Source organism: Oncorhynchus nerka, linkage group LG26, assembly GCF_034236695.1.
Source record: "Oncorhynchus nerka isolate Pitt River linkage group LG26, Oner_Uvic_2.0, whole genome shotgun sequence".
Classification (NCBI taxonomy): Eukaryota; Metazoa; Chordata; class Actinopteri; order Salmoniformes; family Salmonidae; genus Oncorhynchus; species Oncorhynchus nerka.
The window spans coordinates 33321708-33345392 of record NC_088421.1 but is presented as its reverse complement, the minus strand read 5'-3'; the positions used below and the strand labels follow the sequence as shown (position 1 = coordinate 33345392).

Below are 23685 nucleotides of genomic sequence, written 5' to 3'. Positions count from 1 at the left end.
AACACCAAGGTTGCAGAGCTGTTTTGGAATTTATTTCAGTTGTCGGTCCTTGTAAGAGAATATTCACAGCTTCAACAGTCAAGGCCACAGGAATTCAAACGTGCGCAGACATTACGCTGCACTTCTAAAGGTAGCTGACATCACCTAACATCCAGGAAATTGTCATAAGTGTAATGCAATGTAGGCACAGTGCTGTTTGAATCCCTGCCTCAGTATCTGCATGGAATACTGAAGTAATCCACCAGGGACACGTCATAACTAGAGCCTGGAGCTTCTGCAGATCATGTGACGTGAGCAGAACTCCTGGTCCTATTCATAACATTCTGGATGTTAATACATAACACAGCAAATAGATGCTATTCAAGTCTGTATTGTTTTTAACCATCTGAGGAAAAAAAATCTGGTTGTAAATGGATTAAATAATCCTTGTCATGGAAGCCCAGAGCTATGACTATAGTTGATATTTTTAGTTCTGAAGAAAAAGCTACTTCAACCACTCCATTGCAAACATCATGCAGGCCAAACCAAGATGACAGTAAACAAATTCCAAAGCATACATACAAGGTGTGTGTCAACTAGGCAAATGAGAAAGCAAAATCATACAAAGCAAGACTACACAGAGGTCCAAGGGAGTGGCGTGTGTTGGTATGGGACACAGGCTCTGTTCCATTTCTCACCCTAACCACTTCTAGCACCTGCCACTAAAGTTCAGACCGTGGAATGGATAAACTGACAGAAGCACTAATACTTTCAGTGCTGGGTCAAAGGTGGCCAACATGTTTCATCCCAGCACTAAGTGATTTAAATCTCCAACCAATTCATGCTCTTTACATTTAGACCAACATTACCATGTTTGTGCTGGGTTGTATTGGAAATGGAATCAGGCACACAGGGCTGTGGGTAGAGATGGAGGGGCGGGTTAGTAGAGACCCTACAGACCCACAGAGTTCCCGTTCTCCTGTGACAGAGGTATTCTGGCAGGAAGTGGGCTACAGGGGGTGGTGTCAGTAAGGACTGGCCTGGCAGGGAGTGGGCTACAGGGGGTGGTGTCAGTAAGGACTGGCCTGGCAGGAAGTGGGCTACGGGGGGTGGTGTCAGTAAGGACTGGCCTGGCAGGGAGTGGGCTACGGGGGGTGGTGTCAGTAAGGACTGGCCTGGCAGGACGTGGGGTGGTGTCAGTAAGGACTGGCCTGGCAGAAAGTGGGCTACGGGGGGTGGATCCAGTAAGGGCCGGGGTGGCACGTAGAGCCTCTGTGGAGTTCCCTCTCACACTGATGTGCTGCCATCCTCCCTGAAAGACAGCGTTCCTCACATTAACTTACCATCTTAACGGAGGCATTTCAGATACTGCACAATGTCTGGCCCATAGGCCTGATAAAAAGTTATGATTTATTTTGGGAAACTGATGTTTTTGGAGCAGACATCAAAATCAACACCAAGTTGGTAATGACTCACCCCGATGCCGTAGTCCCAGGACTGGCCCTTGGGCTGCATAGGTCCCACCCCCAGCCTGTGACAGACAGCTCCAGGAACAGACAGCTCACTGGGGCAGCCTGGGACCCAGTCTGCTATCACCCACACCTAGACAACACCACAGGACCAGGTATTGAAGTAGAAAATAAGTTAACTTACTTACCACTAAAATTAGCATACACAAAAAAAAGCGTACTGACCTGATCTAGAGGTCCGACTGAGACTTTGGTCACGTTGTTGGAGAGGAGCTCCCAGGCTGAGCCCTGGGGGTAGCTGGGAGTCAGGCCCTGTCTGTACCACAGGTTACCTACACACACACCAGGGGAGAACAGTGGTCAGGAGAGAGTTTCCTAAATATTCCATTAGTTAGGAAACATTGATCCTGCTTGTTGTTTCATCCATCTAGGGATTACAGCTGAAAATGCAGATGGAAATATACGTTTTCCTTATCCAGGCACATTTACATTGATGTGGACAAATGTTGATTAATGTGCACTGTCCCTGTCAATTAAATCAACATTTGTCCATCATTGACTTACCAGAGAGCAGCTCTCCTGCAAAGCAAGCATTGAAAGAGCTGACCCACAGGTTGTGACTACTCACTGTTTTCGTCCACGGCGTAGACAGAGGTTCTCCCTACAGACAGCTGTCTGAGGCTCTGTTTGGGTGGGGAAGGGATGTGGTACCAACACTCTCCTGCAGGACAATGACAAAGGACAACTAAAACTAGTTGACTAACTACAATTAGGTTCAGTACGGGCCAGGAAATGGGAAACATTAAACCTAGTCCTGGACTGAAATATACTTTCAATTGAAAATCTAATTTGATTTGTCACATGCACCAAATACAACAAGTGTAGATCTGACTTACAAACCCCTTAACCAACAATGCAGCAACAAAAAAACCAAGGCTATATACGGGGTTACCCGTACAGAGGCAATGTGCAGGGGTACAGGTTAGTGGAGCTAATATGTACATGTAGGTAGGTGTAAAGTGACTATGCATAAACAATAAACAGCGAGTAGCAGCAGTATGAAAAAGGGGGGCATTTGGTTAGCTGTTCAGCAGTCTTATGGCTTGGGGGTAGAAGCTGTTAAGAAGCCTTTTGGACCTAGAGCTCCAGTACCACTTGCCATGCGGTAGCAGAAAGAACAGTTTATGACTGGGGTGGCTGGAGTCTTTGGCAATTTTTAGGGCCTTCCTCTGACACCGCCTGGAATGGAGTATAATGAGTGGTATGCTTTTAAGTCCAGTACTAGCCTTACAGTGATCTGTGTCTAAGAAACAGGCCATTATGTGCCTTCAAAAATAAATGTATTTGTAGTTGTCCATTTCAGTCATAGAGCACTGTAAGCCATCCGTATCTATCCAGCATCTCAGAAGGACCTCCCCAGCATTTGGGTCTCACCTGCAGGGTTTCTGGCAGACACTGAGCCCCTGTAGAACACAGCTCTGTCCCTGGCAATGGCCCACACCTGGTGACCTCCCCCGATGGAGATGGACTTGAAGGGCTGGTCAGTACCCACGTGGAGCCACGAGGAACCCTGGGATGGTCAGAGATAGCATGAACAATCAACAGGACAGCACCACAGAACGTAATAGAATATTAAATATGTTTGTTTTTAGTATTAGCAACAAAAAGTTGTCAAAAGTACATGGACATGCATTTGAATTCGTGCGTTCAGCTATTTAAGCCACAACGGTTGCTGACCTGTGTATAAAATTGAGTACACAGCCATGCAATCTCCATAGACAAAGACAGTAGAATGGCCCATACTGAAGAGCTCAGTGGCTTTCAATGTGGCACTGTTATAGGATGCCACCTTTCCAACAAGTCAATTAATACAATTTCTGCCCTGCTAGAGCTGCCCCGGTCAACTTTAAGTGCTGTTATTGTGAAGTGGAAAAGTCCAGGAGCAACAACGGCTCAGCCACGAAGTGGTAGGCCACACAAGCTCACAGAACGGGACTTTGAGTGATAACACGTAAAAATCGTCTGTCCTCGGTTGCAACATTCCCTACCGAGATCCAAACTGCCTCTGGAAGCAACATCAGCACAAGAACTGTTAGTCTGGAGCGTCATGGAATGGGTTTCCATGGCCGAGCAGCCACACACAAGCCTAAGATCACCATGCCAAGCGGCAGCTGGAGTGTTGTAAAGTTCGCCACCATTAGACTCTGGAGCAGTGGAAACACGTTCTCTGGAGTGATAAATCATGCTTCACCATCTGGCAATCCGATGGATGAATCTGGGTTTGGCGGAAGCCAGGAGAACATTGCCTGCACAAAGGCATAGTCTGGGGCTGTTTTTCATGGGTCAGGCTAAGTCCCTTTGCTCCAGTGATGGGAAATCTTAATGCTACAGAATACAATTACATTCTAGACGATTCTGTGCTTCCAACTTTGTGGAAGGCCTTTTCTTGTTTCAGCATGTCAATGCCCCAGTGCACAAAGCAAGGTCCATACAGAAATGGTTTGTAAGAATTGGTGTGGAAGAACTTGAATGGCCTGTACAGAGCACAACACCATCGAACACCTTTGGGATGAATTGAAATGCAGATTGCGAGCCAGGCCTGACACCCGACCTCACTAATGCTCCTGTGGCTGAATGGAAGCAAGTCCATGCAGCAATATTCCATCATCTAGTGGAAAGCCTTCCCAGAAGAGTGGAGGCTGTTATAGCAGCAAAGGGTGGGGGTGGGGACCAACTGCATATTAATGCCCATGATTTTGGAATGAGATGTTTGACAAGCATGTAGTGTACGTCCTAGACTCGTAACGTATTCAATTGGGAACGTGAGAAAGCTGGATGCTGAGGTTTGGTCAGAATGCATTGTAAAAAAAGACTGAAGAGGGTGCTGCATTCTGTTATATAGAAGAATAACAATGAACATATTTGTTCAAGCAAAGAGGATGTTATTCTGTGATGTAGTAATGAGTGTCTTTAGTTAAAGTCCCAGGTTGTAAGTTTGGGGGTGTTCCTCACCGCAGGGTTTTGGGGGGTGACCCCCAGGCGACACAGGACGTCCCCCTTGTCACTGAGGCCCCAGACTGAGACCTGCTCCATACTGCTCTGAGCCAGGCACGGCAACACTGTGATGTCACTTAGGAGGATGGGCGGGACTTCCTGCCATGGGGCAGTCAGGGTGATTTTACACTTCCTGTGTGGAAACGAGAAACATCATCATCCTCTTCCTAATGAAATGTTTGAGTGAGTGAGACTATACCTGACCCAGCGCAGACTATACCTGACCCAGCGCAGACTATACCTGACCCAGCGCAGACTATACCTGACCCAGCGCAGACTATACCTGACCCAGCGCAGACTATACCTGACCCAGCGCCGACGCCTGACAAAGTCCTTCAGGCTCTTGTTGCCATGAAACGTCCTACATGACAGAGACACAGAACAGTCAATCAACACACTACTTTTTCTAAGATGAGTGTTGGCCATTATATAAGGTTGATGAAATATGAATGGACATATGCATCTTACACAGGGAAGTCTGCTGCATACTGCCACCCCTCTTTGTCTGTCCCTCCTGAGAAAGCCAAGTCCACAGCCCACTCTGTCACCTGGCAAAGCAGAGACATGTTCATGTTGATGGAGCGGGAGAGTACAACATTAACAACTCAACATACAGTTACATTAAATACAACATTGGGCTGTGTGTTAGCTGTAATAAGAGGTTTGAGGGACTAGGACGACCTACCCAGCTCCACTGAGGCGAGGGAGGGTGGGTGGTGGACTTGGTGCACTCTGTAAAGCCGTGGTCATCACTCCACGGGAACCGGTCTGTGGGGAGAAGCCTGCAAGGGTGGCAAAGTGTATATTACACACACACACACACGTAGAGGAGCAGTCGGAAGTGTCTAGGACATATTATTACAACCCAGCCAACAGTCACGTGAGACAGATAGTTGTACTTGTCTGTGTATCCAGTCACGGGGTTCCATCGCTGGTTCTCATAGATGTACACAGTCCTTCCATCTGTCTGTGTGTGCAGGATACGCCTGTCTCCTACAAACACAGGAAAGGCACAACTCTGCTATAATAAGTCTGATGTTAGAAGTTATTCATCAGTAATAATTGACTATCTAGTTCTCTAATACAGTACTTTGAATTGTTACTTTATCCCTGCAGTTTGTTCTATTTTAATACACATTAGCTATAACTGTAGAAGCAGGTTGAAGATGACAAAGGTTAAAACAAGAGGACTGTAATATCCCAGAACGGTTTTTTCTAAAAGCTTCCACATGGATTCCAAACTTGTCGTAATCTTTGTTACCGTCAACCTACTGTAGGTCGAAGGTAAAGAAGCTTAAAGTGTGAATATGAAAGAAGCTTACAGGGTGGACTAGCAAAGGCCCGGTCTAAGGCAGGGGTGAACAACTGGAGTCCTCAAGAACCGCACTCAGTGTTGGCTACATTTCATCTTTAATTAAGGTCAATCAATGACTTAAGCTACATGGAAGAAATGATTGAAAACCATCACAGGCATGTTCATTAAGGGAAAATGTTTTTTTTTTCCAAAGTAAATTGAAAATAAGTGTTTCTTATTGGACAAGTCTGGGTAGTCCGTTTGGTGCCTAATGAACACAACCCAAGACTGTAGTGGCCTGGGAGACTGAGGGGTCATTCATTACCCTGAGGGGGCTCTTCCTCAGCAGCGCTGCCCGAACCAGAGTAGACCCAGGCGGTGCCGTCATACCCGATCCCCCACACCACACCCAGACTGTTAGACTCTACACAGCGCAGGTGGCCCGGGACCTGCAGCCAAAACCTGTACCAGGACCAGACAGTACAGCTAGCGGTTAGCGGCCAGACAGCGTTAGCGTCACAGGAGGCTGACGAGGGGAAGATGGTTCATAATAATAATAATAATAATAATAATATTGGGAAGGGGGTGGTGTCAGACACATGGAAACCATGTGCTTGATAACATTCCACTTATTATGTTCCAGCCATTAGTATGAGGCAGTCATCCTTAATTACGGTGCCACCACCCACCTGTGGTTAGCATACAGCAAAAGACACTAGCACCAATTGTTAGCAATAAGACAGAAGTTAGAAGTTAGCACTATGCTTCAGATTACCAGAGATCAGATAATTGGTTAGTAGTAGCTAATAGATCTACGTCAGGTCAGTTATGTTAGCCAAACAACAGGGGACATCCCAAGTGTTAGTTATATGGGTGCAAGAACAGAGAAAAGAACAGAGGTACATGGTTGGTTGGCTTCAAAGCAGTGAAGGAACATGCTACACTGTGTAAGTGGCTGTCATTGTTGAAAAGAGCAAGGATGAAAAAAAGGAGAGAACTGAGTGAGGAGGAGACACAAACATAACAGTGTGCGGCATGTCGGTAGAGGTAAAGCTCAGTGCGCGGCATGTCGGTAGAGGTAAAGCTCAGTGCGCGGCATGTCGGTAGAGGTAAAGCTCAGTGCGCGGCATGTCGGTAGAGGTAAAGCTCAGTGCGCGGCATGTCGGTAGAGGTAAAGCTCAGTGCGCGGCATGTCGGTAGAGGTAAAGCTCAGTGCGCGGCATGTCGGTAGAGGTAAAGCTCAGTGCGCGGCATGTCGGTAGAGGTAAAGCTCAGTGCGCGGTATGTCGGTAGAGGTAAAGCTCAGTGCGCGGTATGTCGGTAGAGGTAAAGCTCAGTGCGCGGTATGTCGGTAGAGGTAAAGCTCAGTGCGTGGTATGTCGGTAGAGGTAAAGCTCAGTGCGCGTGGTATGTCGGTAGAGGTAAAGCTCAGTGCGTGGTATGTCGGTAGAGGTAAAGCTCAGTGCGTGGTATGTCGGTAGAGGTAAAGCTCAGTGCGTGGTATGTCGGTAGAGGTAAAGCTCAGTGCGTGGTATGTCGGTAGAGGTAAAGCTCAGTGCGTGGTATGTCGGTAGAGGTAAAGCTCAGTGCGTGGTATGTCGGTAGAGGTAAAGCTCAGTGCGTGGTATGTCGGTAGAGGTAAAGCTCAGTGCGTGGTATGTCGGTAGAGGTAAAGCTCAGTGCGTGGTATGTCGGTAGAGGTAAAGCTCAGTGCGTGGTATGTCGGTAGAGGTAAAGCTCAGTGCGTGGTATGTCGGTAGAGGTAAAGCTCAGTGCGTGGTATGTCGGTAGAGGTAAAGCTCAGTGCGTGGTATGTTAGAGGTAAAGCTCAGTCAGCGTGGTATGTGCTGTACAGAGGTAAAGCTCAGTGCGTGGTATGTCGGTAGAGGTAAAGCTCAGTGCGTGGTATGTCGGTAGAGGTAAAGCTCAGTGTGCGGTATGTCTGTAGAGGTAAAGCTCACATCATGTCACAGGGCAAGGTGTGTGCCGGGGCCTCCAGACAGGGAGAGGGCTCGTGGACCATCACGTCCCCCTTGGAGGTGACTGACCACAGGGCCTGTCGGGAGGGGGTTCCCCTGATCCCTCTGGCCTCGCAGCAGCACCCAGCCAACAGGGACAGCTGCACAGGAAAGACAAAGACACACCTTCAGAGATATGGCCAATGGTACAGTCCAGATGGAGAAAAGTAATATTACTGGACTACATTTACTAAGTGGTTTTAGGTAAAGGCTTTACATTGCATGTGGACAACAGTGAAACTTTCTAGAGTATCTGGTATCCCCTCTTATGATAAGTACTGTGGCTGTGCCCCACATGGCACCCTATTCCCTATGTAGTGCATTACTTCTGACCAGGGCCCATAGTGCCATTTAGGACACAGCCCTGATCTCTCATCTCTGGCAAGGCTACTTCAATTGGGAAGCTACCTTGAAGGATGTTGTAAAATGTGTTCGATTTAAAAAAAAATCCAAAGTCATGTAAAAGATAAAAAAATAAATAAAATGGCATTAGAATATCTATCCATTCAAAACATGTGCTGTTTATATCTGAATGGAAGCCTTTCCAGACCTACCCAGTCAGCCATGTCCTTCTCAGTCTGTGCAGCCAGGATCAGCGGCCATCTTTGTTTTGTGCTATCTGACGTGTACACCGCAAAGGCATGATGGGAGTTTTCCTTGAGCACAGGAACCAGCACCGTCACATCACTTATAAACACATGGAGGTACTGAGAAAGATAGTGAAACGGAGGGAGAGAGAAGATACTTTCTGACCACGGACATCCAATCTACAAATTAAAGTGATTCAACAATTCAAAGCAGTACAGTAGCATAGCGGTATATTCTGAGTAGTAGGCATCTACTCTTTAGATACTGTAGGTGAGAAAGGCCTTGGCTCCACAACATGGCTTTCACCTCTCCAGTCATTTCTATTCAGTGATTACTTCAATGAAGAGAGGAAGGATGGATGCATGTCTACGGAATTTGAGTGTCATTGAGTCTCCCTCACCTTCTTCTCGTCATACTGGGTGAAGTAGATGAAGAAGATGGCATCCCTCTTGCCATTGACGTTGGTGGACTGCTCCAGGGCCACGCCCACATCCACCCAGCGATAGGGCTTCCAGTCCCTCCACCAGCGCATGCTGCCCTTCCTCACCCACACAGACTGACCCGTACACAGTGTTCATTAGACAACTCCATTTAAAAAGTCACTGTCCCTACTTCTAGCACCACCTCAGCAAAATCATGACTCCTAAAAAAATGAGCAGTAACGTTAATAGTTTAACAGTCTTACCGCGCTTCTCTCCACTGGCTCCTTACTGGTGGTGGTCTCGACCTTCCTAGCCGCCGAGGCTTCTGGTTCAACAGGGGCGATGGACAGGGCAGTGGAGCATGGGTCTGGTACACACAGATAACAGACAGGATAGAATAACACAGTGGAGCATGGGTCTGGTGCACACAGATAACAGACAGGATAGATAAACACAGTGGAGCATGGGTCTGGTGCACACAGATAACAGACAGGATAGAATAACACAGTGGAGCATGGGTCTGGTGCACACAGATAACAGACAGGATAGAATAACACAGTGGAGCATGGGTCTGGTGCACACAGATAACAGACAGGATAGAATAACACAGTGGAGCATGGGTCTGGTGCACACAGATAACAGACAGGATAGAATAAACAGTGGAGCAGACAGATAACAGACAGGATAGATAAACACAGTGGAGCATGGGTCTGGTGCACACAGATAACAGACAGGCTAGAATAACACAGTGGAACATGGGTCTGGTGCACACAGATAACAGACAGGATAGAATAACACAGTGGAGCATGGGTCTGGTGCACACAGATAACAGACAGGATAGAATAACACAGTGGAGCATGGGTCTGGTGCACACAGATAACAGACAGGATAGAATAACACAGTGGAGCATGGGTCTGGTGCACACAGATAACAGACAGGATAGAATAACACAGTGGAGCATGGGTCTGGTGCACACAGATAACAGACAGATAGAATAATACAGTGGAGCAGACAGATAACAGACAGGATAGAATAATACAGTGGAGCATGGGTCTGGTGCACACAGATAACAGACAGGATAGAATAACACAGTGGAGCATGGGTCTGGTGCACACAGATAACAGACAGGATAGAATAACACAGTGGAGCATGGTCTGATAACAGACAGGATAGATAACAGACAGGATAGAACAGGAACAGTGGAGCATGGGTCTGGTGCACACAGATAACAGACAGGATAGAATAACACAGTGGAGCATGGGTCTGGTGCACACAGATAACAGAACAGACAGGATAGAATAACACAGTGGAGTCATGCACACAGAACAGGTCACAGTGCACACAGAACAGACAGGATAGAATAAACAGTGGAGCAGTGCACACAGATAACAGACAGGATAGAATAACACAGTGGAGCATGGGTCTGGTGCACACAGATAACAGACAGGATAGAATAACACAGTGGAGCATGGTCTGGTGCACACAGATAACAGACAGGATAAACAAGTGATTTAAGAGTTTGATAGAGATATCAGGACAAGGATTTCCTTAACCATGTGACTTCACCAGGAAAAAGTCCTAGAATTATCCTATTTAATTAGTTCAGTAAAGTTAGGCAGAGCGCAGACACACCGGTACCATTGTCAAACGTTTACCTGCCTATCTCTTTAAGTGTTCACACAGACACTACCTAGCAAGATGACGAAGAAACAATTTAATTCACTCTCCATAATCCCATACTGCCAGTGCCAGCCCATAGCCAAATTTTTAGCTAGCTAGTGTTAGAATATTCGCTAGCACAACATAGGCTAAGATTGCGCCGACGGATGGCGTCTCACCTCGAGCTCCTACAAAACATTGCAGGTTTTACTTTTTTTGGGACATTTATCCTGCTGAATAGCCTCCACTAGTCAGCTAGCGGCTCATCCGTGGACGTTTTTTTGATGGCTCCCCCACATGAGGGTTTGTGCTCTCTGATTGGCTCAAAGTCAAGTTGTTGACCACTGACGATCATTGTGATTCTACAAGTAGAATTGGTAGGTTCGTCGGTACCGGGTCAGCACGCAGCAGGTACCGCTTTTGTTCTAGCAAGAGAAGGAATGGCCTCCCACTGTGATAAGTACCTATCAGCAGTGAGATTCTAGGTGCGTTTCATACTTTAGGTAGGGGTCTGAAATGCTGATAGGCTGGTGAGTGTTCCTCCGTACCTGCAGGCCTGAGCCAGGTCATCTGAGCTGTATGGTCCACATCACAGCCTCCGCCAGAGATCCAGGCCCATACAGGCCCGTCCTCCTCCCCCAAACCCAGAGAGGGCTCCAGACCCAGGGGGTAGGTGGCCACTGAGGTGGGGGGTCCCACGTCCCCTGCCCTGCCAAGAGAAGATGCCTCTCCCTGGGGGCTCTGAGCTGCGTCCAGGTCCACATTGCACATCGGGGCTGGGGTGGCCTCGCTGTCCTTCCCCTGGGGTGGCTTTTTGGGGGAGGGTGTGGGGGTCCTCAGGGGCTCACGGTCAGCCACCAGGCTGGAGATGAAGCTGTCACTGGTGGGGATGAAGGCTTTGGGGGTGTCCTGTGGCCTTGGGGGGTTGGTGGTGAGGAGGAGCTCTGTGTCCCCTGAGTCCTCACAGGTCAGAACAGAGCCATGGGAAGCATTGGTCACCTGTCCCCCGAACTCACAGGCAGCACTGGACAACAGAGACAGAAGGGGGGGGTACCACTCATATGAGTATAAATGCGCCACTCATAAAGACACACATACAGTATGTTTGTGACAGCCAAAGAGTTCAGTAAATCATTTGGTAACATGACAGACAACTATCAAAATAAAACTGCATATCCGTGTACAGTAATTGTTAAGCATAAATGTAGTCTTAAGAACATATACACCAGCGTTCCCCAATTGGCGGCCTGCGGGTGGTTTTATCCCCCCCAAGTTCTGTGCAATAAATAAAACACCTGTGGCTAAATCTAATTACATGGCTATTTATTTTGAGATGTCAGCATACAAAATATATCAAATCTAATACAATGCAAAAACACTGGAAAGTGAGCATTCTCTGTGTGTACTCCGTATGCAACTGACCTGGGTTGGACCATCTCTTTGCTGTGACCCCATTGGGCAGAAACAGGTATCCAGCCCCTACCACTGGGCTCCGATGGGGTGACACCCTTCCTGAAATACAGACCACGGTCCTCTCCAACTCCCCACACCTTTAAATGATAAAACATTTATAGTGGCTTATTCATAAACAAAGTGTTATCCTCAACATCACACCCCCCATTGTGGCTGGACTACTTATTCATTCTTATAAGTCTATTTTTGTTGGCACAAAACTACCTCCATCCTTACATTCATTTGTATGGGTTACCTTTAGATGAGTCCCCTGACACCATGCTCTTGAGTCTCCCCTTTCTACAGTGGGATCATAGTAGTTTGTAGCCCAAACGGTTTGGCCGCTACAGACAAACGTTGTCACATCTGCGTTGAGTCCCATGACACTTGTAAGAACCCCATCGTGTTCGTGAGAGTCTCCTCTTTCTATAGAGTGGTCATAATCATTTATAGGCCAAACCGTTTGGATGCTACAGAGGTTTTGGCGAGAAGACAGATTTTCAGGATGTCTCCTGGTCTGACAGAGCTGTGGCTCTACCACTTTCCACCGCAAATGCAGAAGGACGACAGCAGGAATGAGACGCAGCCCATGCAGATATTTCTTGCATAAATTGACAGATTTTGATGGGGACTTTTATTTTATTGTGTTACTTAGATTGATGCACCAACACATCAATAGTCTCTAGGGGGTTGAGCGTCAAGTTGGTTATATGCCAGAGAACAGTTGAACACAATACAGTAAAAATACAATATGGATACAGTAAAAACCAATATAGATTGACCCAAAGGCCTGCTGTCAAGTGCTACTTTAAAAGGCCATTTAACCCTAGTGCCATCTAATACAAGTGGCATCCAGAACTCTGGGACAGGACTGAAATATGGGCTATGTTGTATTGCCCTACTCAAATTAGCTTGTGTCCAATATGGCACTTAGAATATAGGCCAAGGATATATAAGGCTGGGTTGGGACCGCTGGTTAGAGTAGCGGAGAGAGGCTCCTGTTTCAGAGAGGGGGAAGTAAGAGACAGGAGAGGGGGGTGGAGACAGGAGTGGAGGGGGGTAGGAGAGGGGAGACAGGTGAGTCATTGGGGAAGGGGGGAGACAAACGAGAGACAGGAGAGGGGGAGGAGAAATTAGGCTTTGGCAGTATACCGTATATACTCCGGGATGGTTTTTCAATACAGTTATTATTCAATAACTATTTAAAATGTCTCAATACATTTGAATATTTGTAGCTATTTTTAAGTAGATACCTGAGTTATTCAGTACTGTGTAGCACAAACCAGGTGATCTAGTTACAGTATGTATCAAATTCCCAACTGACAGTTTGTCAGCAAGATATCGTAGAACTATTAAGTGAACCATCTAAATTGTGCTAAATCAGTGGTCACCAACCTTTGAGTCAAGACCACCTTATTTTTTAAAACATGACTTAACGTAAGCCGTTGAAACATTAACCAATTAACAACAGTTCTGTAGCAAAGAGGTGTGTTCAGTAAGCTATAGGCCCAATACATTATCACTGATTATTGGCTTGAATTGTCCTGCCAATGTTGTAATTAGGGCGGCAGGTAGCCTAGTGGTATGAGTGTTGGACTAATAAGCGAAAGGTTGCTAGATCGAATCCCTGAGCTGACAAGGTAAAAATCTGTCCCACTGTTCCTAGGCCGTCATTGTAAATAAGAATTTGTTCTTAACTGACTTGCCAAGTTAAATATAAATAACTTCAAAATGTTAGGTACTGTATATGATCACACTGGTAATAGATCACATTTGTTGTATTACTCAACTTTTTTACTAGACTGATAGCCTGCATTTGACAGTCAGTCAAGTGAGAGGCAACGGTGAGGCTGCCTCTCACCTGACTCACTGTCCCTCCACTCTCGCCCTCTCCCTCCCCCCTCTGCTGAGAAAAGGGGACAGTCTTCCAGCTGATAGCGAAACTAAAGTCACATTGCATTATTTCTGCTTCATGCACCAAATTTGTTACTCCTGACCAGAGAAAGTGAAATATTTATTGATATTAAAAGAGACAAGCCGCTAATAATAACAAGGCAAGCTTATAGAAACACTTAGCTGTACTCCTTCATTACAGCTGCAGTGCTGGTTGTAGTGTGAGTGGAAGTAGGGAGAAAGCACATTTTATGGCTTATAGAAACACTTAGCTGTACTCCTTCATTACAGCTGCAGTGCTGGTTGTAGTGTGAGTGGAAGTAGGGAGAAAGCACATTTTATGGCTTATAGAAACACTTAGCTGTACTCCTTCATTACAGCTGCAGTGCTGGTTGTAGTGTGAGTGGAAGTAGGGAGAAAGCACATTTTATGGCTTATAGAGAAACACTTAGCTGTACTCCTTCATTACAGCTGCAGTGCTGGTTGTAGTGTGAGTGGAAGTAGGGAGAAGGCACATTTTATGGCTTATAGAAACACTTAGCTGTACTCCTTCATTACAGCTGCAGTGCTGGTTGTAGTGTGAGTGGAAGTAGGGAGAAGGCACATTTTATGGCTTATAGAAACACTTAGCTGTACTCCTTCATTACAGCTGCAGTGCTGGTTGTAGTGTGAGTGGAAGTAGGAGAAAGCACATTTTATGGCTTATAGAAACACTTAGCTGTACTCCTTCATTACAGCTGCAGTGCTGGTTGTAGTGTGAGTGGAAGTAGGGAGAAGAAACACAGCTTTTCCTTCATACAGCTGCTTATGAGTGGAAGTAGGGAAACACATTTTAGCTGTACTCCTTCATTACAGCTGCAGTGCTGGTTGTAGTGTGAGTGGAAGTAGGGAGAAGGCACATTTTATGGCTTATAGAAACACTTAGCTGTACTCCTTCATTACAGCTGCAGTGCTGGTTGTAGTGTGAGTGGAAGTAGGGAGAAAGCACATTTTATGGCTTATAGAAAAGTGTTGAACAACTTAAACTTCCTCATAAAAACAGCAGTTATTTGCTGTATTCGTTGACTCTCTCGCTAGTCATGGTTTTAAAATCTGACAATAGCAACTTTGCTGAGCGTTTCAAGGCTTCTTTTACACCGTCCATGGCGAAAGGAAACTGTGCAGACACGGTCATGTGCCATCTGATTGGCTAGAGGTGGGTCAACAGGTGCACTTTATTTGCCCTCTGGGCCTGCCGGATTTACACCTTCAGACACATAAAATGGTTCCAAATGGGAACACTGCCTTCCTGGCACTAGGGCTGCTGAATCAGGCGCACCTACCGCCCGCCAACAGCATGAAAACTAATTTAAAAAAATAGGAAAGCAAGGCTTTATCGTTGGCTTTTTTACAGAGAAGTTTGGTGATTGACTAGGAACGCTTTGGAGGTCGACCAGTCCAATGTTATCAACCGGTTGGTGACCACTGTGGTAAATGTTCTGCAGGTGAATGCACCAATTTGTAAGTCGCTCTGGATAAGAGCGTCTGCTAAATGACTTAAATGTAAATGCAGTTGTGCATTTGGTTTTCTAATTTAGTAGTAAGTTAGCTTCTTTCAAAAATCAAGCGTTGCTTGGTAACAGGTGAGAATCTCCTCCTGGATCAAGAGCCTTGCTGTCTCATCTTTGTTTTGTTACTTGTATAACTTTGAGCTGGGATGTCTGTCCTGCAAATTCTTTAGGTCAGAGACTATAAAAATGTTCGCAACATGCTCGTTAGCATTCTCTATGGGATTTTATATTTACTTATTAGCATTGCTAACCTTTGGATTACAAAGGTATGACAAGCTGGAGCGAAAGGTGGAAGGAGAGAGAGAGAGACGGGAGAAAGGAGGAGAGAGAGAGAGACGGGAGAAAGGAGAGAGAGAGAGAGAGACGGGAGAAAGGAGGAGAGAGAGAGAGACGGGAGAAAGGAGGAGAAGAGGAGACGGGAGAAAGGAGGAAGGAGACGGGAGAAAGGAGGAAGGAGACGGGAGAAAGGAGGAAGGAGACGGGAGAAAGGGACGGGAGGGCAGAGAGAGAGAGGGAGAAAGACTCAGAGGAGAGCCAGAGACCTCCACCCTGACATTAACAGGGAGAAAGGATGGGAAGGAGACGGGAGGCTGGGAGGAAGGAGACGGGAGAAAGGAGCGGGAAGAAAGGAGAAGGCTGAGAAAGGAGGACCTGAGCTAGGGAAGAAGGGGGAGGAGGTGAAGGCTGGGAACGCCAGGACCTGAGCTAGGGAAGAAGGGGGAGGAGGTGAAGGGGCAGACGAGGACTTGAATGGTATGTGAGCAGGATCTAATTATGCTTAATCAAACAGACATGAGAGAATGGCACTGTAATCAGAACTCGGTTGTCACAGAGGATGAGAGCCCCACGCCAAACATCTAAGGTTCTAACCAGCACTCTCCATTAAGAGAGGAGAACAAGCAAGTCTTAGAAAATAGGACAACAAGATACTGATCATTACAAATGTACCTATGTAAATATAACAGATTTGTTTTTGTCCTGATGTGTGTTGTGCAATGATGCATATAAACCCTGGATTGCTGATGCTATGTATTGGCTATTGAGAGACATTGAAGCCACCGGTATGAATGGTCATGAATTGGTACTCCCCAGTAGGAACAGTGCCTCATGGGAATTAATGAAATTCTACAGTATTTCAATTGAAAGGTTAAGGACAAAATTACATGCATTTAATTATTTTGTTTTAGTGGGGACAGTAACCGCAAACTAATTTACTTTAAGGGAATTAAAAAAATATATATTTATGTTAAGCCTACATAATATCATTTTTAAAAGTATGCATTAAGGTGTCTAATAGAATAATGAGGCAAAAACGAATGTAGACATTAATAAATGCATTTCTATACCTTCCAAAATATTTTTTACAATGTGGGGGATTGGCAAAATGGAGGAACGGTGGCTTCAACACAGCACTCCCTATTAGTCATCTAGTGCATTTAAATCCCCTGTGTCGTCTCACCTGGTCATTGAGTCCCACATCCACCATCATCATCTCCCCACCGATGCTGATCCATCCTGAGCCACAGGGGTTATGGGAGTTCACCCCCCGCCGAAACCACACCTGGACACACACACACACACTTTATAGATCTGCTCTGTAGGGTAGGCTACGGTACTGCTCTACAGACTACAACGGGGCCCAGAGTGCTTCCTGGTTAGGAGACAAGTTCAGGAAGGGGTGGATGTTGTCTCACTTTGTAGTCCTTAGTGACAGCCCACACCACACTGACCCCCACAGCAACATGGATGGTTCCGCCCTCGTTTACTGGGGGAGAATCCACCACCACCCAGGAGGAACCTGATAGGGTAGTAAAGAAACTATTTGTACTGTCATTGTGTAAAATCAATAAAAAGACAAAAAATAAAGTTGACCTAACAGGGTTCTCTGGAACTCAGAGTCAAAAGCTTGTGAAGCAAAGTTAGCCAATCTCTCTAGTACTACCAATGGTTTTAGAGGAAACCTGGCGTATAGGACAAAAGCCTAAAACATGCCAAAAGAGCACACATTTTACCTGGCTTCTCATCCAACAAGTCGTTGTCTACATGATCCCTTCCACATAGCCAAATACATCATCAGTATACTAGAAGATGATTGTGTGGACCTAATATCACCCCATACCTGTAGGGCTGTCCAGGCAGACGCCTGTACGGACCAGTAGCTGTCCGTCCCAGAGTACAGCCCAGAGCAAGTCCCCTGGTCCGGCAGAGATCTGGGCCACCTCCCTGGGGGCCTCCACCTGCTCCCAGCACTGGCCCTCGGGGACCTGTGGCAGGATGCCACTCCTGAACCACACCTAAGAGAGGAAGCAGCTCCGCCATGGTTAGTCTGAACTGTTCCGGACTCAGCTTTCCCTGGGCCTTAGTCGTTATCACTATCATGAGTGTGTGTCTACATCACCACTCAAGACTTGCGTTAACTCAAGTCTTGAGGGTGGCAAGAGTTCAGACATTCTGGTTGAAATGCAAATTAAGTTCAGTTACTGTGTGCAGATTCTCACTATAATTTGATGATTAAGAGATGATGAAACAACATTTAGTGAAGGTAGGAATGCAAAGCATTTGCATATAGGCACCTCATATGACTAACTTAGAAAACCGCTGCTTTGAAAGTCTCACATTCACTGATGTAAGTGACGTTGACCTCAGTCCATTATATTTATAGTGGTGTAAATGGAAGATCTGTTCAAATATTATCCCTATAGAGGATAGTATGCTGAGATTCCTGGAATAGCAGATCAAGACTGGACGTAAAAGAGGAAGAACAGTCTAAGACCAAGTTAAGCAATGCATTGACAATGGATGGAGTAATGCTGCCCTCTAGTGGCCAAATGTTTGAACTGCACAATGGTCTTGTGTGCTGTATTTGACACCTCACCAAGTTGCCAACACTGAGACTATGTTATGTTGTCATCATTAATGTATGCAGGCCTGAGTGTGCGAGTTCGTACAAAACATGAAGGTGAACAACATTCCATTTGAAAGGTATTGTTAATGTGTGTGAAGAATCGGTTTGTATGCAGGTGTATTAAGGCACAGGAAACATCATAGCAGAAGAACCTGTGATGGATCAGCCACACTGACCTGTCCTTGTTGGGACACACCCCACAGGAAGTGATATCGCCCGGGTTGGTCACTCATCTCCCAGCCTCCACAGCTAACGTCACTGAGGGGGAGAGGGGGCTGCTTGGGGTGGTCCAAGGGGATCTGAAGGGGTTCAGTCAGGAGAGGAACTGTTAAAACGAGAGTATATTTACTGGAGGTATTGTAATACCTACAGGAGTGCATGTAGCCTTCAGTGGGGGATCTCCTAGCCTGGTCCTAGAACGGTTTGTGCTGTCTTCCCAAATTCTATGGTCATTGTCACATGTGAGTTGGCAAGACAATTAGGTGAAGAGGACCAAATCAAGTCATGTTGTGGGCCAACATACTGTACCTTGGTCCAAGAGCCTCTGGCTTTGTATATCCTGTCTCTAATCCATCGCCTGCGACAAACACACGAGTTCCACTTCTTCTCCCTGGAGAAGTTAGCAGGAAAGTCCACTGCATACTCCCAGCCCTAAACACACAGATGCGCACACTCACGCATACAAAACGCACACAATTAAGCTGACAAGTAAAAGAGTTCAGAGGTCAGCAGTTGGCCCGACTCAATCAACAGCCGTGTGTTTTAATGAATCCAAGGCTTCTGAGTGCACTACTTTTCAGTAGGCCCTATAGGGCTCTGGTCAAAAGTAGTGCACTGGGGAATAGGGTACAGTTTGAGATGCACTCCATAGCTTCATTGAGCACCTCAGTCTGCTACCCCAGACTTGTTGTGTAATTGTTGGCATTCCAACTTCCAGTCTCTCACCCCAGTTTCAACGGGGTCTCCTCCAGCGCAGACCTGGTCCACGTACCAGTCCCCCTCCCACTCCCAGCTGTTTGAGGGCAACAGGAAGCTGTGCAGTGGCTGGGCGGTCCCCCCTGTGAGGTCACTCCAGGCCCAACGGTCAGTAGGCAGCAGCACGTCAGTGAAGCCGTCCACTGGGTTCCACCTCTGAAACCAAACAAACAGTTTGGTAAGGTAGAATTGAACATACAGACACTAAGCAAGCATGTGCAGGCACGCACACACACACGTTTAAATAAGTAAATGTTGGCAGAGGTGACATGGCATTATCACAATACCTGGTTCTCATATGTCTCCTCTCGATAGCGAATTGGCACCTCCCCAGGGTCGATATTGAGGTAAACATGGTGGTCACAGCCAATTCCCCAGCTGCACCTCTGTCCAGCCGTAACACGCTTTAGCTCCAGGAGGGTGTCCTCGTCACGCTCCCAGCGCCCTCTGGTGGTGGATAGGCTGTACACCTTCCCGTATACGTCCACTGCCCATAGGAGCGAGCTGGACATGATGCGGCCTGATGATAAACACGGAGGCAGTGGACGTATACGGGATAATTATAATCCTCTCACCACACTGGCCCGGCCATTACCGTAACACAACATGGCTCTGTGCTGAGCGTTGTCTAGACTCTTAATGGACTGATTAGATTAGCCACAGTTAGAATAATGAGCCAGATATTTCACCGGTTGTATAAATCTGAAGCATGAGGGTAGCGTTTCCACTCCACCAAAATGTGGTGATGTGAGGAAGCCAAGGCAGTGGGAGAAGATGGAGGGAGACGGATTTTGGCCAGCATTCTGCTAACTCTCTCATTGATTAAACATTTGATCGGAATACAGTCCAGAACACAAAACTAAAATCTGTTAAGAACAGAGTGGACTAAGTTTTGTAGAGTTATTGCACTCTTGCACTCCACATAGTAGGCGTTCCCTGACAGAACAATGCAAATATACGCTAGAAAACGCCAATAGGACCTCGCTAGCTCGTGCTTGGCTCTGCTCACCACCTTGTTTGTTCTGCCCACTATGATTCATTTGCTCCCATTGGAAATGACAGTCTGGTCTATCTTGGGTTAGTTATACAGATCTTTGGCTTAGCGGTCAGCAGATTTGTTTTCTACACAGTCAGTTTTTTATTCCAGTAGCCTACCTACTAGCCCACGAATGTGCTCTTAAGTGTTGGCGAGCCTAACGTTACTCCTTAAGGTCCAAGTACCTTGTTTATTATCTGGAGGTAGACTGGCTCTGGCAGCCGAAACAGCCATGTGAATCGATTCTCAATTGTGATATGGTTCTAGAAACATAAAGCCATTTACTTTCATATCAAAAATAAAATTTTTTTAGAAATGCAAAATATACACTTACTGTACACTTGTTTTAAACGGCTTTATCACAGTTGAAGCCTCTAGTATTTTTCAGTTGTAACACGTTTCTCGCAGCCTTCTTCCGTTGGGCCTACACACAAGTGTTTGGAGCACACTACACAGTTAATTACCACAGGTGGTCGCCTTCATCCCCGGTAAACACGTGCTGCAACGTGGAGATACGGCCGTGTGGGAACACTAAACACTATAAATACTGGGAATGGGAAAATTGGATGTGTCATCGGTCCCAATGATATGCTGTCAACGGTGTGGGCAGGCTGCTTAAACATTTAGAGTAGCCTGGTTGTGTGGATTTCATAGCCTATGGCACCGAGGAATAACAGAGTAAGGAACGGCTTGCACCTGAATAACGAAAACCGATCAACGGTTGTCAATGGACACTGATAAGACGCCTCATGATATCAGACACCCAGGTGCGTTAAAACCGGACACCTGCCATGCATGTTGATGCGCCCCAGCCTGGAATGAAATTCAATATCAATAGGAAAATTGAAATAGGAATATTTCGGGCAACCGACTGTGGTTTGAGGTGATGACAAACAGCAAAACATAACTTCAATGCATCTAGTCCTGTCCTGCAAAGTGTCACTGACTTGATAGACTCCACTTTCGTCCTGTCCCCGAACACATCATCCAATATTCCGTTACAACAGCAATATAGAGGTTCAAATGCCCTACTTACGCTCTTTGCCCGTTTTTGTAGGTTTAGCTGCATTTAGTGGGCCAAATCATCCACCCAATTATTCTACTCTATCCGCTTTTTATTCCCATTCTGAAGGTATAACGTCTCGTTCCAAATCCACAACAGGAAATGGAGGAACTGTTACTCGGATTGGCTGACATTCTGCAGGTGTCCCGAATCTCGTCTTTTGATTGGACAAACTGCGTGGGCTTGTATATTTTTCCGACGGCTACAGCTGTTTGACGGAGAAGTGGAGAGACGCGCACATATCGCCTACTACCGGAATCTCAATTATTGATTCCGCACAAGTTAGGTGTAAATAATTAAACAGTAGGTAGGTTTTAGTTGACTCAATAATTATGTATCATAATCACGATATTTGCATGCCCAATGTCTTCAAATAGACCATGGGGCAATATGTGTTATTGTTAGTGAGCTACTACAGTGACATGAGAGTTATTATGTTTTAGGCTACACTCTTTATCAAATTGGGAGGCGATATCAATATCTTTATAGGAATTGTGACAACACAAGAAAAGGGCAGTGGAACTGGCGTCGAGGTCCAGAGTTGAGTTTGAAGGCCATATAACCTTGATATAGGCCTAGTGTTGCCACTCTGCATGAAATTAATTCAATAGGGCATGCCTATTATGTAGAAATAGAATAAGCATTATATTATGAGCTGTATGCCTAACGTTACATTTGGTCATACAGCATGTAATCATTGTTGTGCAGAAGATGATTTAGGTGAGATAAACCAATACTGTTGTGTGGGTCTAATTTAGTACAAAGTTTGAATAATAGCCTAATATGCATACATTTTCCAATACTAGAGAGAAGTTCTTGCTACAGCACAGCGCTGGAGGTTTATATGTTGATGGATTGCCTCTTTAAGAAGCGCTGGGTGCGTTTGAGTGGTAAGGCTAAGGCAGTGGTCAACCTTTTCTATGTCAAGATCACTTTCAAAATGTCAAAATGCCGAGATCTCCGCTCTGATTTTTTATTTACATGACTTAAAAAATGTAAGCCTATGCAACATTAACCAATTAATAGCAGTACTGTAGCAATGAGGCTGTGCGGTAAGCTATAGGACCAATACATTATCACCACATACTGGCTTTGCTTGAATTTGCCAGTGTTGTTCTGGACATTTAAAAAATATATATATTTAAAAATGTGAGGTAGTGTAAATGATCACACCGGTAATAGCGCCATTGTTGTATTACTTGTGAGGCACAGCTGAGTGAGCATGCATTTAAACAATTAGCTTTTTATTTTACTGGGCTTATGGTGCCTGCATCTGATGGTCAGTCTCAGCGGAGGGAGAGAGCAGCAGACTGAGGGTCCGTTTCTCAACATTCCTCCGCTCTCCCTTTCCTCCACTGGCCAAAGAGACACTGTTTTCCAGCTGATGGCAAAACTCGAGTCGCACCACAATATTTCTGCCTCATGCACAAATTCATGTTGTTACTCATATGAACAGAGAACGTGAAATATTCCTTGATATTAAAAAAGACCCAAGCCACTAATAATAATAAAAAAACAACCCAAGCCTATAGATACACTTCCCTCCTCATTCATTACTGCTGCACTGCTTGTTGTAGCGTGGAAATAGGAAGAACGCGCATTTTATGGGTTATAAAAGTGTTGAATACAAAGTGTTGACAGTGCTGAGTAAGAACTTGAACTCACTCATAAAAACAGCAGCTCTTTGTTGTGTTCGTTGACAGTCTCTCTATAGTCCTTGTTTTAAACGTTTTGAAATCTCACAGTATCAATTTTGCCGTAGCATCCTAAAATGCTGTGCAGACTCGGTCATCTGAGCAATCTGATTGGCCAGCGGAGGTATAGTGCACTTGATTTCCTCTCCAGGCCCACCAGGAAGGTAGAGTTTGTACCTTCAGACACATGAAATGACAACAGTTTGCCAACCCGGCGCGCAGGGCAGCTGAATTGGCTGCACCTACCACCAACAGCCCGAGACTAATAAAAGAAAATAGGATCACAAGGCTTTATTGTTTTTTTTTTTTTACAGAAATGTTTGGCGATCGAGAAGTCGATCGCGATCGACTGGTTGGTGACCACTGGGATAAGGCAACCGACTGTAGACGAAATTCGAGGAGTGAAGTCTGGGGAATTGCATCTGCGAAAGCCGAAAGTTGGACACTAATGTGATTTTCCAACAGCAAGGCTCAGATCAACATGACAGTGTTGCCATTATTTTAAAAGGTTTTCTTTATAATGTTGAAATAAACATGTATCTAACCCTCATAGCACACACTCATCAACTGAAATCATCATATAATATTATGTGTGTATATTGTACAGTCAATTAATGAGAGAGAACCTCAAATA

The 23685-nt window shown here is 45.8% G+C and overlaps 1 protein-coding gene and 1 long non-coding RNA gene across 2 annotated transcripts; one reads left to right on the top strand and one right to left on the bottom strand.

Annotated features, from left to right (window-relative positions):
* Positions 1–10: 10 nt before the first annotated feature.
* Positions 11–21467, bottom strand: tecpr1b (tectonin beta-propeller repeat containing 1b). The gene is made up of 26 exons (XM_065010458.1): positions 21331–21467; positions 20629–20718; positions 19546–19778; positions 19229–19414; positions 18812–18934; positions 18460–18582; positions 17498–17672; positions 17073–17176; positions 16838–16939; positions 11906–12033; positions 11032–11507; positions 9088–9191; positions 8803–8958; positions 8369–8521; positions 7758–7915; positions 6122–6258; positions 5402–5495; positions 5188–5284; positions 4971–5050; positions 4807–4863; positions 4461–4635; positions 2883–3018; positions 2077–2169; positions 1674–1780; positions 1456–1581; positions 11–1291 (listed from the first exon to the last, which is right to left on the bottom strand). Exons 3-26 carry the CDS (start codon positions 19768–19770, stop codon positions 932–934), a joined length of 3675 nt encoding a protein of 1224 aa, XP_064866530.1. The 5' UTR covers positions 19771–19778; positions 20629–20718; positions 21331–21467; the 3' UTR covers positions 11–931.
* Positions 20832–23603, top strand: LOC135564705 (uncharacterized). Its single transcript, XR_010461226.1, has 2 exons — positions 20832–21061; positions 23366–23603. It is a non-coding gene; the product is annotated as an uncharacterized LOC135564705 (long non-coding RNA).
* Positions 23604–23685: the final 82 nt, after the last annotated feature.